This window comes from Leptinotarsa decemlineata, unplaced genomic scaffold, assembly GCF_025532065.1.
Source record: "Leptinotarsa decemlineata unplaced genomic scaffold, Ldec_3_MD MMD2_P_RNA_scaffold_9, whole genome shotgun sequence".
In the NCBI taxonomy this organism is placed as follows: domain Eukaryota; kingdom Metazoa; phylum Arthropoda; class Insecta; order Coleoptera; family Chrysomelidae; genus Leptinotarsa; species Leptinotarsa decemlineata.
The window spans coordinates 5,841,308-5,857,114 of NW_027412536.1; the positions used below are offsets into that span (position 1 = coordinate 5,841,308).

The following is a 15,807-nucleotide window of genomic DNA, read 5'->3' on the forward strand; positions in this document are numbered from 1 at the left end:
TGGTGATCGAAACACGTGTTGAGGTGTTAAAAATAACGATTTGTTGTTGGGAAAAAACTCCAGTAATTTCATCACTACACCAAAGGTTCCAAATAGTGCATTATAAGTCACTATGTATTCATTGAAAATTCATCGTTGATTCGAAAAATATTCAAAATATTTTACATAAGAAATGCGAATTATCAATTGAAGATTCATAATTTCTTCAACGTAACACTTTATTGTGAGATTTTTACCGGACAGTTTACAAAACCTCAACGTATTTCGCTATACAATAGCTTCTTTAGGCGTTTGACCTAATTGTATTCGATTTGTGCTTTATGTATTGAAAACAATCCCAATATTATTACTAAATCAGACAAAGGTAATACCACTGTCATTCTTGACCGAGACCAATATATTAATCTCCCTATCGAGTTATTGAAAATTGTGATTACTAATCTCAAGTGGGTAAAGATCCTACATTACAAGTTAAGAGAAATTGTAATGAACTAATAAAAAAATATTAAGATTGATGAATTTAACAAAAAAGCGTGTCACTAATTATAATTGTACACTTTCGAAATTGTATGCATTACCCAAAATACATAAACCTATCCTGTCTGTACCTAAGACCGATTATCGCTTCTATCAGTTCTCCCACTGAGAAACTTGTCTCTTTCCTTACATACATTCTAACTAAAGCTTATGAATTTGATAATGAATATTTCATATAATTTGGTAATTGCCAGCTTAGATGATGTGTTTCTTTTAATCAATATCTATTTAGATGCTTGCTTCAGAGCTATTGATAAAAAATGGTGAGGTATTAGCCAATTTGGTAATATTCATAAAGACAATTTCTTCCAACTCATTACTTTTCTTTTTAATCATACATATTTCTCTTTCGATGATAAAATTTCCAAACTTTTGGTACTCCAAATGGAGCTAACATGAATCCAATTTTGATGGTATATGTTATGGATCTGTTAAAATCTGTTTTTCCGTTAATCAGCTGTCGCCCCTCTACGAACGAAAACTCTCGAAAGTCGAAACTTGTGCGAGCTAAAGACTAACGAGGTCTTACTTTTTGATTCCTAACCTAACCTGCTAGATTTGATCTTACAGGTACTTCTCTTTAAACTTTTTTTTAAATATGTAAATAACAATATCATTTTCCTCTCTATAGATGGAATATCTGAGATTGTGGATATTTTCAAATGTCATGATCCCTACATAAAATTCATCATTGGAAAAGAAATTGAGAAACAATCTTCCCTTTACACTAAGTTCATCAGAACCCCGGAGAATACTCTCCACAATGATTGGTATCGTAAACCTGTCAGTTTTGGTAGGTTCCTTAACTACTGGTCGTACCATAAACAGTCTAAAAATATTTTTGGTCAAACAAATGAAAAATTATATTCTCCATATTTCTGATCCTTCGTTTCACTCAAAAATCCTTAATGTATCATAACAATTATTTATAAATAACTCCTATCCGGATCCTTTGTTGAAGAAAATCTTATTTAGCTCAACTACCATTGGCGTTCAACTTAATATCAATAATAACCAGTTGGATCAATTTTCAATACAATCTAATAGCACTACAAATGAGACTAATCGACCTCAAAATCCTATATTGTTTTCTTCTTCAGCTTACATCAATTACGTGACACCTAAGGTGTGTAGAACTTTTAAAACTTCAAATGTACAGTACAGAAGTACTGTTCTTGGTTTTTCACATTTTGTCTTCAATCGAAGACCGCCTGCCCGGTACTGACGATGCCAGCAGGCTGTAACACCTCGAGAGGTGTTACACCTCTCAAAGCGAAGCAGTAACTCGTCTTGATAATGCCATCTGAGATGATGGCGAAACGTCGACTATCGAATAGTACACAACGGATGAACACCCGGAAAAACAACACATCATATTCTACCATCCGTGAAAACCTACATTGTAATATATATATATATATATATATATATATATATATATATATATATATATATATATATATATATGTGTATATATATATATATATATATATATATATATATATATATATATATATGAAAATTAAAAAATAAATAGATAAGTACTAGTCTGATCATTTCCATATCGATTTCAATTATATATATATATATATATCCCGTTAATCCATTTTACTGTACATTTCTTCAGACGCTAAGATACTCGACTATATAACTTGAAAGAATAAAGTCATGAGAATATTGCTGTCAATTCTTGATGACAATGTTCTCCAATGTTACTGATAAAGAATAAAAAAATATAATATATAGATCTAAAAATATCCACCTTATTGACAATAAGTTCGTATGTGCATCTACTATTTTTGAAAATGCTACTCCATTTCATTTAAAAACTTATTAATTTCAAACATCTTGAAATTGCGGGGCTGTTGTTTGAAGAATACTCTTTGTCATATGGTCGAGCTTTCGAGAATGTTTATTCCCTTTATCATATTGAATTCAATTTGAGATCCACTAGTAGACAGCTGTTTCAGCCTATAGGGCATCGTCAGTACCGGGCAGGCGGTCCTCGATTGAAGACAATATGTGAATAAGCAAGAAAAGTACTTAATAAAAATAACTTCGTAAACGCAAGCAAGACATAAGTGGAACCACCTAATCAATTTATATTTTGATTTTCATGGAATTATTTTCCAGCAGCTTGACTGCATTAACCTTTCTCTATTTCATATATATATATGAAAGATGTGACAGTCAAGAAAGAATATACTACAAATACTGCTGTTTATGACCTTATTTTACTGAATTTCAAAGGTCAACTTGAAAGCTTAATTTAAATTGAAAAATTGTAACCTAATACTAATCTTGTTCACTAAATTCAATCATTTCTTGGACAGTTTTGGACCAAACAAAATTTAAGCAGATAAAAGTTGTCGTATTTCATTATTTTCGGCAGACTCTAAATACGTTTTTCCATCTGGGGCAACTCCATCCTTTCTGGCACCTTTTTCTAAAAGTAATTTTACACAGTCCTTATGACCTTCCCAGATAGCTGCTAAAAGGGCGGTGATACCAAACTTATCCTTGGACTAAAATATTAAAAAGTAATTATCATCATATTTGAAGATACTCTATTGGTAAATGTTAGGCAAAGTGGGATTGTATATAATTATATTATTTTATTGATACCCATACTAGAAAAGTAAATGATTTAGAGATCATTAAGTGAGATTATAAATCTTCAATAAAAGTACACTTGTAATGTCATTGACTGAAAAATAATATTGCTTGAATGGTTTCTCAACTGTAATAAAAAAAACACATCATATGAAAGGTGTTGTGCACATATTCAAATATAGATACTCTTCAGTGAATATATAAATAAATGTAAAATTTCATTTTATTTCTATATATTGTTGGGAAAAGTGATAAATACCAATATTAATAAATCACGAATTTAATACCAAATATACATTTAGTAGCACTTCAAGTCTATTACATGCAAGCGCTTTCGACAGCTGGTTGTACAAGGCTAATAGAGCCTTGATGATGACAGTACGACCAGCTGTCGAAATCTCACATATAATTAAATATGAGTTATGAAGCTTCAAATCCTTTTTGTAACTTATATTAATATTAAAAACATCCAATTATTCATCCCCAAAATTATCATTCTATTGTGTATTGTAATCAGAGTGAGATTTTGTTTGGATAATGCCTTACTCAGTACATCCAATCAAAACAGTTGAACAAATGTGAGTTATCGACAATTTCTTTGATTTTCGATCCATTTGACAAATTACAATATTTACCTGTAGTTTAAGGAATGGTTTTGTCCAACGTTCTGCCTATTGGAAAATTTGAATTGCCAGATATTCGAGTTGAAAAATGGAATATTAAGTATACCTTTAGAGAATAATTGAGTGCCGACAAATTTTTTGAAATTGACCAAACATCATAACATGTTTTTTTTATTAGAACATTTTGAAAATGAAAGTATGTGTTCATTAAGGTTAGGTTGTTCAGAGCAGTAGCCATATCATTTTTCATTAGTTTGTGCCAATTTATGGACTTATATCAGATGCACAAATTGTTGACACATGTATTTTTTCATTGTTCCAAATGTAAACAAGATAAATCATACAATCAGAATTTGTACAAAAGAACTATGTTCATAAACAAAACATGTTACCTTGAAGTGAATCAGATCAATGTCTAAGAGAAAGTGACATATTCTGGGTAGAAAATCTAAATTACTTTCATTCCATAGTGCTACTATTCAGACCAATTATGTTAACAAACTGATATCTACTAGGTGACATAAGCCAACAGCTAGGAATGAAATTCATTATATATTCCTAGAAACTTTTAATGTTTTATTTTTCTACTAGTTGAACATGAAATTTGTACACTTACATTCACGTCTGCTCCTGCAGATATTAGGTATTCAATAACGTCTGTTTGTCCATAATCCGCAGCATATAGTATGAGAGGTCGTCCCTGGACTTCATCATTAACATTAACTGACTGAAAAATCTAAATGATTAATGGAATATTGAAATCCCAATTTAAATTACCTTTTTCTCAATTATGTCTTTAACTTGTTCTAGATCTCCATTTTTAATAGCCCATACAAAATCACCACTCATCCTGAACAATTATTTAACTAATATTCCTAGAAAAATTAAAATATTTACAAATCAAATACAGAAACAGTGACAGAAACTTGTTAAATCTGTCATTAGGTTTGTTCTAGTCCTCTCTCTCTCTCTCTCTCTCCCTCTCTCTCTAATTTCATGGACGTTGCTTCCCACTCGGGCATATTTGTCCAGGCTCCTTCTATCAACTTGACAGAAGCTTCGTCGGGGGGAGCGCAGCGGTCTTGCTCGAAGCAATGCTGCCACTCCTTTTTTATTACACTTTTTGTAATAAAAAACAATGTACTTTTTTATAGTCGCCTCCTGCTCAGGAGACCTTTTGATTTTTTAACATATATATAACATACATCTAGACTGCTAATCCCATATAGAGCACGTGACCCAATATGGCGGCTTAGGTAAGATGTCTAAAAACCCTGGTGCATCTACTCATACCTGCAAAAGTTTGGGGTAAAATGAGGGATATATGGCTAACTTGATTAGCAGAGATCAACGCCGTTTACGATGGCGCAAGCAGTCATCACAGTAAACTGTAAACATAGACCACACAGGGTTTATTTGTATTTATATTTAATTCTATTCATTTTTCATACTGTGCTTTTAGGATAACTTAAGAAGTGAGTTAATGAATTTTTTGTGTTTTAAGTGTTATTGACGAATTGTCGGTATTAAATCGAAAGATAGGGTAAAGCAGACAGTCATCGGCCACCGGGTAGTGATTAGGCATTCCAACGATGTGTCAAAAAAATCCAAAATGGCGCTTGTAGGGCATACACGGATACGTTTAAACATTTATGATATATATTTAATTTATTCTTTTAATCAGTGCCAGAATTTGTGGAGTGTAGTGATTTTTCGCAGCAGTAACAATTAAAATAGTGTTTACAAGGTATTTTCAATATAATGCCTATAACTTGCATTGTAGTGGGTTGTAGCAGTGTGAAATTGGCTGCTAAAGTTAGCTGCCAAAATTTCTGAATACTTCCGAACGTTCAGTAGCGTACGGAGTATAAGTTATAATTGATACATTTATGTCATAATATCATGAATAAATTTGAAGAAACTTCACAGATACAGCAGAGGGTGAAACTTCACTCTCCTAAATGATATCAAATGATAATCATTTTGTAAACTAGAGATTGAATATATGTAGACTCGTCCAAATGAACACTTGGAAGGAGAAATGATTATCACTGATAATGTTTACCATGTTAACTGATTTCTTCAGTATATAATTCAGTTTATGTATAATCTTCACAAAATTTAGCAACAAAAATATACTGAGAATCATGAAATAACAATAGTAGAAAGCCACTCTGAAATAATCGCTTGGAAAATAAGTTTTCGAAGTGAATGAAATTAATTGAGTTGACTGCTTTCTTACATATAATTCAATTTTTTATATACTCTGCACAAAATTTAGTGACGGAAATCGACAGAAAATCATGAAGTAACAATTGAAGAAAGCTACTACTGCGAAATAATCGCTTGCAAAATTGGTTTACAGGGTGAAAGAAAATAATGAAATTGACTCATTTTTTTACGTAAATAATTCAGGTTTTTATATACTCAGCACAAAATTTAGTAACGGATATCAATAGAAAATGAGGTAACAATATTGAATTATTACACAGTTCATCAGTGGTTCAATAAAACACAATTAATAGGAGAACACTAGAGTATATTTCAGTGCTTCTACTTTAGACACATAAGAACGACTGACTAGTTATATTCTTATCATATTTTATCTTCACACCCCAGATCTAAACGAGGGCATTGTTAAAATCCATTAATATAAGATTACGGCGCACGTAGGAATGCACAATCATTATCCTAAATAAACATGGTCATAAATAAGTAAGACCCTTCAGTTTTATTCGTTTCCCTTGACACTTATCAGGCCAGCTTTCTGGAAACGTAGATTCGTTTTTGTACATCATCTGTTTAGATACATATTTCAACACTCCCACTCAAAAATGAGATCAAGAAAGAATAAAATCCTGAAGGATCTTTGAGCACATATGCATGTTTAATTTCAACTAAATAATGTTACAATCTGTTAATAATGACAGGTAGATGAATATAGTATTCTTCGACAGGTAACTAATCGATTACTTCATTTTAGCCCAATACTATTCCTTATATTGATGAATTTGACTGCTGGTAATGGTTTTGTAAATACATCAGCCAGTTGTTCACCTGTAGGAATATATTGAACTGATATCTTGTTTTGTATTATCTGTTCCCGTGTAAAATGATACTTAATATCAATGTGCTTGGTCCTTTTGTGGTTTGTAGGATTGTTAGCGATGCTAATACAACTGTTATTATCTTTAAATATTGGAATTGGTTTTGAAATATTCAAACTGAGACTATCTAATAAATTCCTGAGCCAAATTGCCTCTCTCACACATTCGAAGTGTGCCATATATTCGGCCTCAGTTGAAGAAGCGGCAACAGAAGTTTGCCTTTTTGAATTCCAAAAAATTGTGCAATTTTCAAAAACCTTAAATAAATACCCGGTCGTACTTCGCCTATCAATCTCATTATTAGCCCAATCAGAATCCACATAACCTTCAAGCATATTGACAAAGTATTTACGTTTGAAAGTTAATTTTAAATCAATTGATCCTTGTATGTATCGAAGAACTCTCTTTAAACATTTCCATAGCTCTTCATTACATTTATTTTGAAATCGGCTTAATATGCTTATAGTTATACATAAGTCTGGTCGCGTACACAGCATAGCGTACATTAAGCATCCTATACGATTTCTACAAGGTAGGTTCGAATTTGGCAGATCAATATTCAATTCAACGTAATTTAATTTATTTTCTAGTGGGGTTGAAACTGGTTTACATTCAGCCATATTAAATTTATTTAATACAGATTTCAAATAATTTGTCTGATCCAAAGTAATTGTATCTTTGTTCCTTTGTACTCTTATTCCCAAGAAAAGTCTCGCTTCATTCAGATCTATCATATGGAAGTTACTCATTAAATATGATTTGAATTTTGACATTGTAGATAGATCTTTTGTTGAGATCAATAAATCATCGACATATAGTATAACATATACATTTTTATTAATATTATTTTTGTTAAGAAAATACAAGCAAGGATCAACTGAAGAATTTTCAAAACCAAGCTCTTTCATTGTTTTGTCAAATTTTTCATACCAACACCTGGAGGATTGCTTAAAGCCATAAAGAGCCTTATTTAATCTGCATACTTTATTGGCATCAGCTTTAATACCCTATGGAAGTTGCATAAATATTTCTTCCTTGAGAACACCATTTAAAAATGCAGTTTTCACGTCCATTTGATGGATTAATAAGTCATACTGATTTGAAAAAGCCAATAGAAATCTAAAGGTAGATATTCGCGCAACAGGTGCAAAGGTTTCATTATAATCACTTAAGTATTGTTGACTAAAACCTTTTGATACCAATCTTGCCTTATATCTCACTGGATTACCATGTTCATCGATTTTAGTAGTAAACACCCACTTGCAACCTACTATGTTTTTATTTGTGGGTTTATCGACTATCGACCATGTTTTATTTAAAAGGAGGGATTCAATTTCATCCTTTACTGCTAGCTCCCACTGATCTCGATCATCCCTTTATTTTATTTCATTAAAGGAATTCGGTATATTATTAGAAAAGGATTTTGCACAGAGTACATGACTTATATGTCATTGTTAATATTCTCATCCAGATCCTCGGTATAAGTGGGAGTAGGATGATTTTTAACTCTTTCACTTCTCCTTAGATTTAAATTATTTTCGGGAAAATGTGGGTCACTTTTGGACGATTCGCCTTGTTCAAAAGGAACTTCTGATTTTTCAGAATTTTTATGGTTCGTATTAGGCAATAAGGTTTCATTAACTATTGTTGGCCTCGTAATTTTGAAATTGGTCTCGTCAATGATTACATCGCGAGCCGTTAGGAAACTTCTCGTATTTACGTATTCCAAAAATACTTTATTGTGAGATTTTCACTAAATTGTGAAATTAGTGAAATTGTGAAATTAGTGAAAATCTCACAATAAAGTGTTTTTGGAATACGTTAGTTATGGATTTTCATCAAGTATCGGCCGATTCCATCATATTTATCGTATTTACGTTCCACACTTTGTAGCCGTTAGGATTATATCCCACTAGAATGCCTTTGAAAGATTTTTCATCAAACTTGGATTTTCTCGTTTTATTATGTATGTAAACGGTAGATCCAAATATTTTCAGAAATTTCAATTGTGGCTTTTTATCATGCCACATTTCGTATGGCGTCTTATTTATTCGCAGAGCAGAAGTTGGCAAGATATTAATTAAATAAGTTGCTGTGAGCACAGCTTCACCCCAAAAAGATTTATCTAAGCCAGAGGTAATTATCATTGTACGTGCTTTTTCAGTTAGTGTACGGTTCATGCGTTCTGCTACACCATTTTGTTGTGGGGTGTGTGGAACAGTTGAATGAAAAGTTATGCCTTTCTGAACACAAAATTCTTTAAAATCATTGGACAGATATTCACCCCCATTATCGGTATATAGGTACACTACCTTACAGTTAAAATGAGCCTCAGTAAAGGTACTAGGCCGGTTCTGGCCCATTCCTTATGGAGATTAACATGGGAAAACAGCTAAGGTTCATTCTGCAATTTTTGGTTCCTTTCTAGGTCACGCGTACGGCAGAGAATCGAGCAGCGTTATCGCGGTTTGGAAGATAACGATTCGAGCGCGTTTGGAATGAGAACAAATACAGGGTATTAAAGAAAAAAACATGGCTGCCAGTGAAGAAAAAAACATGGCTGCCAGTGAAGAAAAAAACATGGCTGCCAGTGAAGAAAAAAACATGGCGGCAATGTAACGAGCGTTGAGTGGAGTATACAGGGGTGCGTCAATATATATATAATTGAAGGAACATGACAGTTTAACGGGAATGTTATACTTCAACACGCGATCCCTCGATGTGTGTACAGGGTGTCTCAAAATACATCATTTAAGAAAAAAACATGGTGGCGGACATTGAGCGGAATATAGAGGGTGTGTCAAAATACATAATTTAAGAAACATGGTAGTTTAACGGGGCTCTATCGTTTTAACGTATGATTCTTCAATGTATACAGATTGTAATCATCATTATTATATTGAAGATAGGAAAATATACTTAGATTTGGGAAATAATTAATATTTCATGTAAAGATGTGTATGTGTGTGTAAGAGCGAGAGGCGCGTGTGACGTAATCGATGCAAAGAGAGATGGAGATCGAGGTTTTACCGGTTGCTAGTGCAAGCAGGTTTTGCCAGTTGTACAATAAATCAATGTTTATGGAGTAATGTAGCGTTGCCGGTTTGAAAATTAAGTTATAGAACACACAGAGTCATCTACGAGTCACTAGCTGAACTATCTATTGGTTGAAGAAGGACACTGTAAACACTAGACTCATAAGACTGCATCTGTCAAATGTCAATACATGCCAGCATGGCAGGTTCGGCGTTGCCAGTTGTACAATAAATCATTGTTTATGGAGTAATGTAGCGTTGCCGGTTTTGGAATTAATCGTGAACTACTCGACGAAAATTGGAAGCGCGAAAGTGATATATTTTATAATAATGAATCAGATTTCAGAAAAACCATTACAGATTAATGAGGCTGTATCGTTTCAAAGTGTGATTCCTCAATGTTACAAGGTATCTCAAAATACATCATTGAAAACAAACATGGCGTCGAAGTGTACAGGGTGCGTCAAAATACATCATTTAAGAAAAAAACATAACAGTTCCACGAGGCTGTAAGTTTTCAACGTGCGATCCCTCAATGTGTACAAGGTATCTCAAAATACATCATTGGAAAACAAATATGACGTCGAAGTGTACAGGGTGCGTCAAAATATATCATTTAAGGAAAAAAACATGTCGATTTGAAATATGATATTGATGTGTATACAGGGCGTTTCAAAATACATCATTTAAGAAAAAAACATGTCGATTCAACAGAAGTCTAGCCTTCCAACATGTCGGAAGTCTCGTATCTTTGTTAACCAATCAGGAGAAAGAGGAGATCCAAAAGTGTCGAGAGGTTAAGCTTTGTGGACTCAACGTGAGGACAATGGGAGAGCGAAGTATTCGACAATGACATTTCAAAATACGTGGTTTTCCGTGCGTTTTCGATCGTTTTTCGTGCGTTTACGATCGTTTTTCGTGCGTTTACGATCGTTTTTCGTGCGTTTTCGATCGTTTTTCGTGCGTTTTCGATCGTTTTTTCGTGCGTTTTCGACCGTTTTCCGTGCGTTCATTCGTTATCGTTTCATCGTTATTGTCGTAACGGTTTTTCGTGTCTCAATATTACAGTCATTTATCATTTAACGCGTTTCGCTAACCAAGTTAGCATCACTAGGAAATGACTAAAGTCCATGCTTTGTCATATGAAGATTCATTTTGCGAATTTTCAGACTCTTGAACGGAACCTTGTGGAACACCCAACCTAACTTCTGTTACAGAGTGGTGTCGGTCAGCCAATCAGAATGGAGAAATCAAATATCGCTCGATTGATTGTGCTAGATGAAATTGAACTGGAGAATGAGGGTCGAATAATAATAATAATAATAGTGATAAAACATTAAAAGCTTGAAAGTGACGTAGTCAGCGTGATAGGTGGTGGCGTGTGTGATAATGAATGAGTTATTACAAAGAATAATAGCGCAACTGTCAGAAGGGCACTGAGTTGTATATTCACTAATAATGATCACATCGTCGCATACAGCACGTCAAATGAAAGGATAAGAAATGGAGAATTCATCGACAGAGTAAAAACAAATATGGCGTAATGAATATAATATCCAACGCCTAATGTGAAATAACATAGGAAGAATTGCAAATTCAACAAACTTGTAATTAAAATATGTTGGGTTATGAACAACTATAAGTTTATTCCAATTGCAGAAGCTTGATTCAAAACGCAGAATTTATTGACGAAGAAAATGAAAAAAATCATTGGATACTGAAACATATGATATATTTGGATTCCTTAGGGTGAGAAGGATTCGAATCCATCAAAAAACGACCACTTCCGGTTTTCACTTCCGGTCCTCCGATTTCGATGATTTCAACATCAATGGATTCGTTTAGATGTCATGAAACATAATTAATCATTTGTCGAAGCCAAAAGGGCCTTATAACCTATTTTCATTATACTAGCAGCAACGGACCGATGTGGGTACTCATTTCAAATGATTTCATTTGTAGATTATGAAAAGTATAATATCGAGCATCTAATGTGAAATAGCATAGAAAGAATTGCACATTTGAAGAAAATCATTGAACATATTTGAAATTAAAAGTTGTTGGGTTATGAACAACTACGAGTGTAATGTAATTGCAAAAATTTGATTCAAAACACATAATTTGTTGACAAAAAAATGAAATAATCATCGTATACTGAAACATATGGTATTTTTGGATTCCTTAGGGTGAGAAGGTTTCGAATCCGTCAAAAACAGGTCACTTCCGGTTTTTACTTCCGGTCGTCCGATTCCGATGATTTTGACATCAATGGATTCGTTTAGATGTCAAAAAACATAGTTAATCATTTTACGAAGCCAAAAGGACCTCATAACTTATTTTCGCTATACTAGTCGCAACAGGTCGGTGTGGGTACTCATTTCAAATGATTTAATGTGTAGACTATGGAAAATATAATATCGAGCGCCTAATGTGAAACAGCATAGGAAGAATTGCAAAGAGAATCATTGAAAAAAACTTCGGATCGTTACGTACATCATGTCAAATGAAAGAAGAAAAATTGTAGAATTCATCGACAACGAAAAAACAAATATGGTGCAACATGTCAGAAGGGCACTAACCCACATCTTTATTAATGATAACTGAATCTCAACGTGCAGCACATCAAATGAAAGGGAAACGAATGCAGAATTCATCGACAGAGAAAAAGCAAATCTGACGCAACATGTCAGAAAGGCACAAAGCCACATTTTCGTTAATAATTGTCGAATCGTCACGTACAGCACGTCAAATGAAAGGAAAATGAATGCAAAATTCATCGACAGAGAGAAAACACATATGGCGCAGTATGTCAGAGTGACACTAAGCAACATCTTTGTTGATGATAGTTGGATCTCAACGTGCAGCACATCAAATGAAAGGGAAACGAATGCAGAATTCATCAACAGAGAAAAAAAAACGGAGACGATGTCAAGAGGGCACAAAGTTGTATCTTCACTAATAATAGTCGCATCATCACATGTAGCATTTCAAATAAAATGGGGGAAAAAAAGCAGAATTCATGTGTTTGTTGCGCTATTCAAATCTAAGGTGACATGGATCAATGTCAACGCTGAATATGCATCTAACAAAGACTCTTTGATTTTCTTTTGTTTCATTTCAGAATATGTCATCACTAATTTTTATATTCAAACCCAAAGTGACATTGATCACTGTCAATGTCGAATCTACATCCGGAGATACGCAGTTCTCAAAGCGACGAAACAAAGGCTCTTCGTTTCATTTTAAAATATGTCATCACTTATTTTACTATAAATACGTCATGCATGGCGAAATGAGTTAGTTGCATCCGTTGAAAGTGATACCAGTGACAAGTGCACCGATTCTATTTGAAAGTAAGTGTTTTAGGTTTGACTTTTTCCCCAGATGAATTTATTCAAATGTAATTTAATTGAAAGTTGTGGAGAATTGTTGAATCCTTTGATTTCCAAAATTTTTCTCGATATATATGTTGGATGATTTCAGTCAAATGTTTTACATGTCGTGGTTTGTTTGAGATAGTATTCGCATATATTGTGAATCAAAACATAAAGCTTTCATTTTTTATTTTTCACAGATGGATTTACAAAAGTTGAATGCAAGTTCGATCGTGAAGAGAAAGCCAAGTATCAAAGTAGCAGATTTGCCTGTGGAGATGCCGCAGAGGATATTCACTGCCAAAATCGTGAAAGGAAAATTTGGTGAGGCGGTCTTGTTAGATTTGGGAGATAAAGTATCGTTTCTGCCCCACCGAGTGACGGAGGCGTATCGTCCTCACTTAAAAGAATTTTCATCAGGAAAATACGCTATTGTGTTCAAAGGGTTAATGGACATTGGGAAACCGAATCTTGTCGTTTCATTTGAGATTGTACAAAATTAAGGTTAGTACTGTTTCCAATTTTTTCTTTGTTTTATAGGCAAAGAGTTTTTGGGTGTATACAATATTTTTCATTCGAGTCAAAAATTCTCACTCACAGATATGATCCGCATAAAGTAGTGTTTCCATACAATATTTTTCCTTCACTTAGTACGTGCAGAATATGTGTTTTAAATTCTTTATTTTGAATGACACTCGATTTTTCATTTTCATTATGAGTGTAGCAATTACTTCATAAAAGACATTACCCTCTCTGTTGCCAAAACATTTTTTTAGTGTATGTTTTTATTGAAAAATCGAATTTATTTCAGTGTATTTTTTTATTGAAAAATCGAATTTATTTCAGAATAATACATCAACGTGTGCAGTATCAGTCAGAGTCATCTCAACAACAACATTCAAAACCGTCATAGCAACCTTTCCAGAACGAGATTCAAATCTCAGCAGTTTCCATTTTTTTCAGTCTATAGTTGCACATTATGAGGCTAGAATTTGTCGATATTCAGTGATTTGTTGGACAAACTGCGTCTATTCAATATATACACAACCGTAATGAATTTGGAAGACTTTGAAGATTCATCGTGGTGTGTTCCAAAATTCAAGAAAAACACGCCGTTCTGTATGGGTCATTTCAAAGGAAATTTGTTCAGCTGCAGTCTCAATAACGTTGATATTTTATATAAATGGCTTTATTATATACTACCAAAATAAATAAAATACATATCACACACATTTTTTTTTGAAAATGAAAACTTATCTTATACAGGGAAAGTTGTCAAAAATATGCAATAACAAAAACTTATATACCAGATTTTATAGAGATGAAGAAACATCATATTGAAAGATACTAAGTTGACAAAAACAGGACATTTTAGAAATAAAGGAAATAAGTTTGTCTGTCATTTTAAATTCTGATTCGTTGGGTCGATATAACAAAAAGTGGCATTTTATATCTTGAATTTTATTCAGGACATTATTATAGATGATTGACATTTGTCATTAAATTTCAAGTGTGATATTTGGAAATTCATTTCATATTGTAGTTTTTTCGAAATTCCCATTCAAAATAGCATCCTTTGATATAGATACCACCGGACGAGTCTATTATGTGTAGATAACCTGAGTTTCAATTGTTCGGAGTTCTGAGTTCTTGTACATATAAACATAATAAAGTAACGATACAGACAAATATGAAAAATCGTCATAAAATAATTCAAATCCATTCAAGTGAATACATGAATTGAAAGATATTTTAACCTCAACTTCGATATTCTGAAACAAAAACACACAGTATTCACAATTCCATCTTTCGTTATTCCAAGTTCATAGTCATCAAAATTGATACGATTATAATATATATAGGAATATAAAACTATCTTCAAATACAGTTGCATGAATGCACATCAAGCATTTTGTCGTAGTACGGTGACCGGGGCAAAGTTACAACTTCAGCATAATATGAATGTTTATAAATATTAGGGAAGGTCAAGATCATCAACAGGTATTAAGAAATTCATTCGGTGTCCAAAGCTTTCGGAATACAATGCAAATAATTTTCTTTATGACTATTCGTTCGATATTAAATATTATTACCTCAAAATATATCGAAATCATAACACGTTTGCGATTCATTTTTTCAGTTACATTTGAAAAGTGAGTTTCAGTTTGCAGAAATAATAGCCCACACATGTTGGAAATTTTGCCATAGTGTGGTGAAAATCGTATTGAAAATTCTACGAAATATAAGCGCATACATAAAGAGTGAATCAATATTTGAAATATGTCGTTTGGAACCCCCCATAACCCTTCTCTATCGAATTTTGGCAGAAATAATGCTGAGTCGTATTGTAGAGTTAACGTTCGAAATTGAGGAAAGTGAAGTATTCAACAGTTTTGCGTGCGACGGTTTTGCGTGCGTTTTCGAACAGTTTACGTGCATTTATTCGTTATCGTTTCGTCGTTATTGTCGTTTTTTTTCCTATTTCAATATGACAGTCATTTAACACTTAACGCGTTTC

The 15,807-nt window shown here is 33.1% G+C and overlaps 1 protein-coding gene and 1 long non-coding RNA gene across 3 annotated transcripts in view; both read right to left on the reverse strand.

The window, feature by feature from the left end:
- Positions 1-15,807, reverse strand: part of LOC141480592 (uncharacterized) — a 415,328-nt gene that overhangs the window by 216,151 nt on the left and 183,370 nt on the right. The window lies entirely within an intron of this gene.
- LOC111513126 (myotrophin) lies at positions 1,603-4,728 on the reverse strand. Of its 2 annotated transcripts, none has more exons than XM_023169288.2 (3): positions 4,551-4,728; positions 4,390-4,509; positions 1,603-3,062 (listed from the first exon to the last, which is right to left on the reverse strand). In XM_023169288.2, exons 1-3 carry the CDS (start codon positions 4,620-4,622, stop codon positions 2,889-2,891), a joined length of 366 nt encoding a protein of 121 aa, XP_023025056.1. In that variant the 5' UTR covers positions 4,623-4,728; the 3' UTR covers positions 1,603-2,888. The 2 variants fall into 2 exon arrangements, with proteins under 2 accessions (XP_023025056.1, XP_023025057.1); XM_023169289.2 differs by having other exon boundaries at positions 4,390-4,500; positions 4,551-4,723.

What these genes read in the sequence shown, in the direction of transcription:
- LOC111513126 (XM_023169288.2), bottom strand. Translation starts at nt 4,622, where the DNA reads ATGAGTGGTGATTTTGTATGGGCTATTAAAAATGGAGATCTAGAACAA. An exon ending in AAGACATAATTGAGAAAAAG is followed by an intron (nt 4,510 to 4,550) that starts GTAATTTAAATT and finishes TTAATCATTTAG; the next exon opens with ATTTTTCAGTCAGTTAATGT. An exon ending in CTGCAGGAGCAGACGTGAAT is followed by an intron (nt 3,063 to 4,389) that starts GTAAGTGTACAA and finishes TTAATATTTTAG; the next exon opens with TCCAAGGATAAGTTTGGTAT.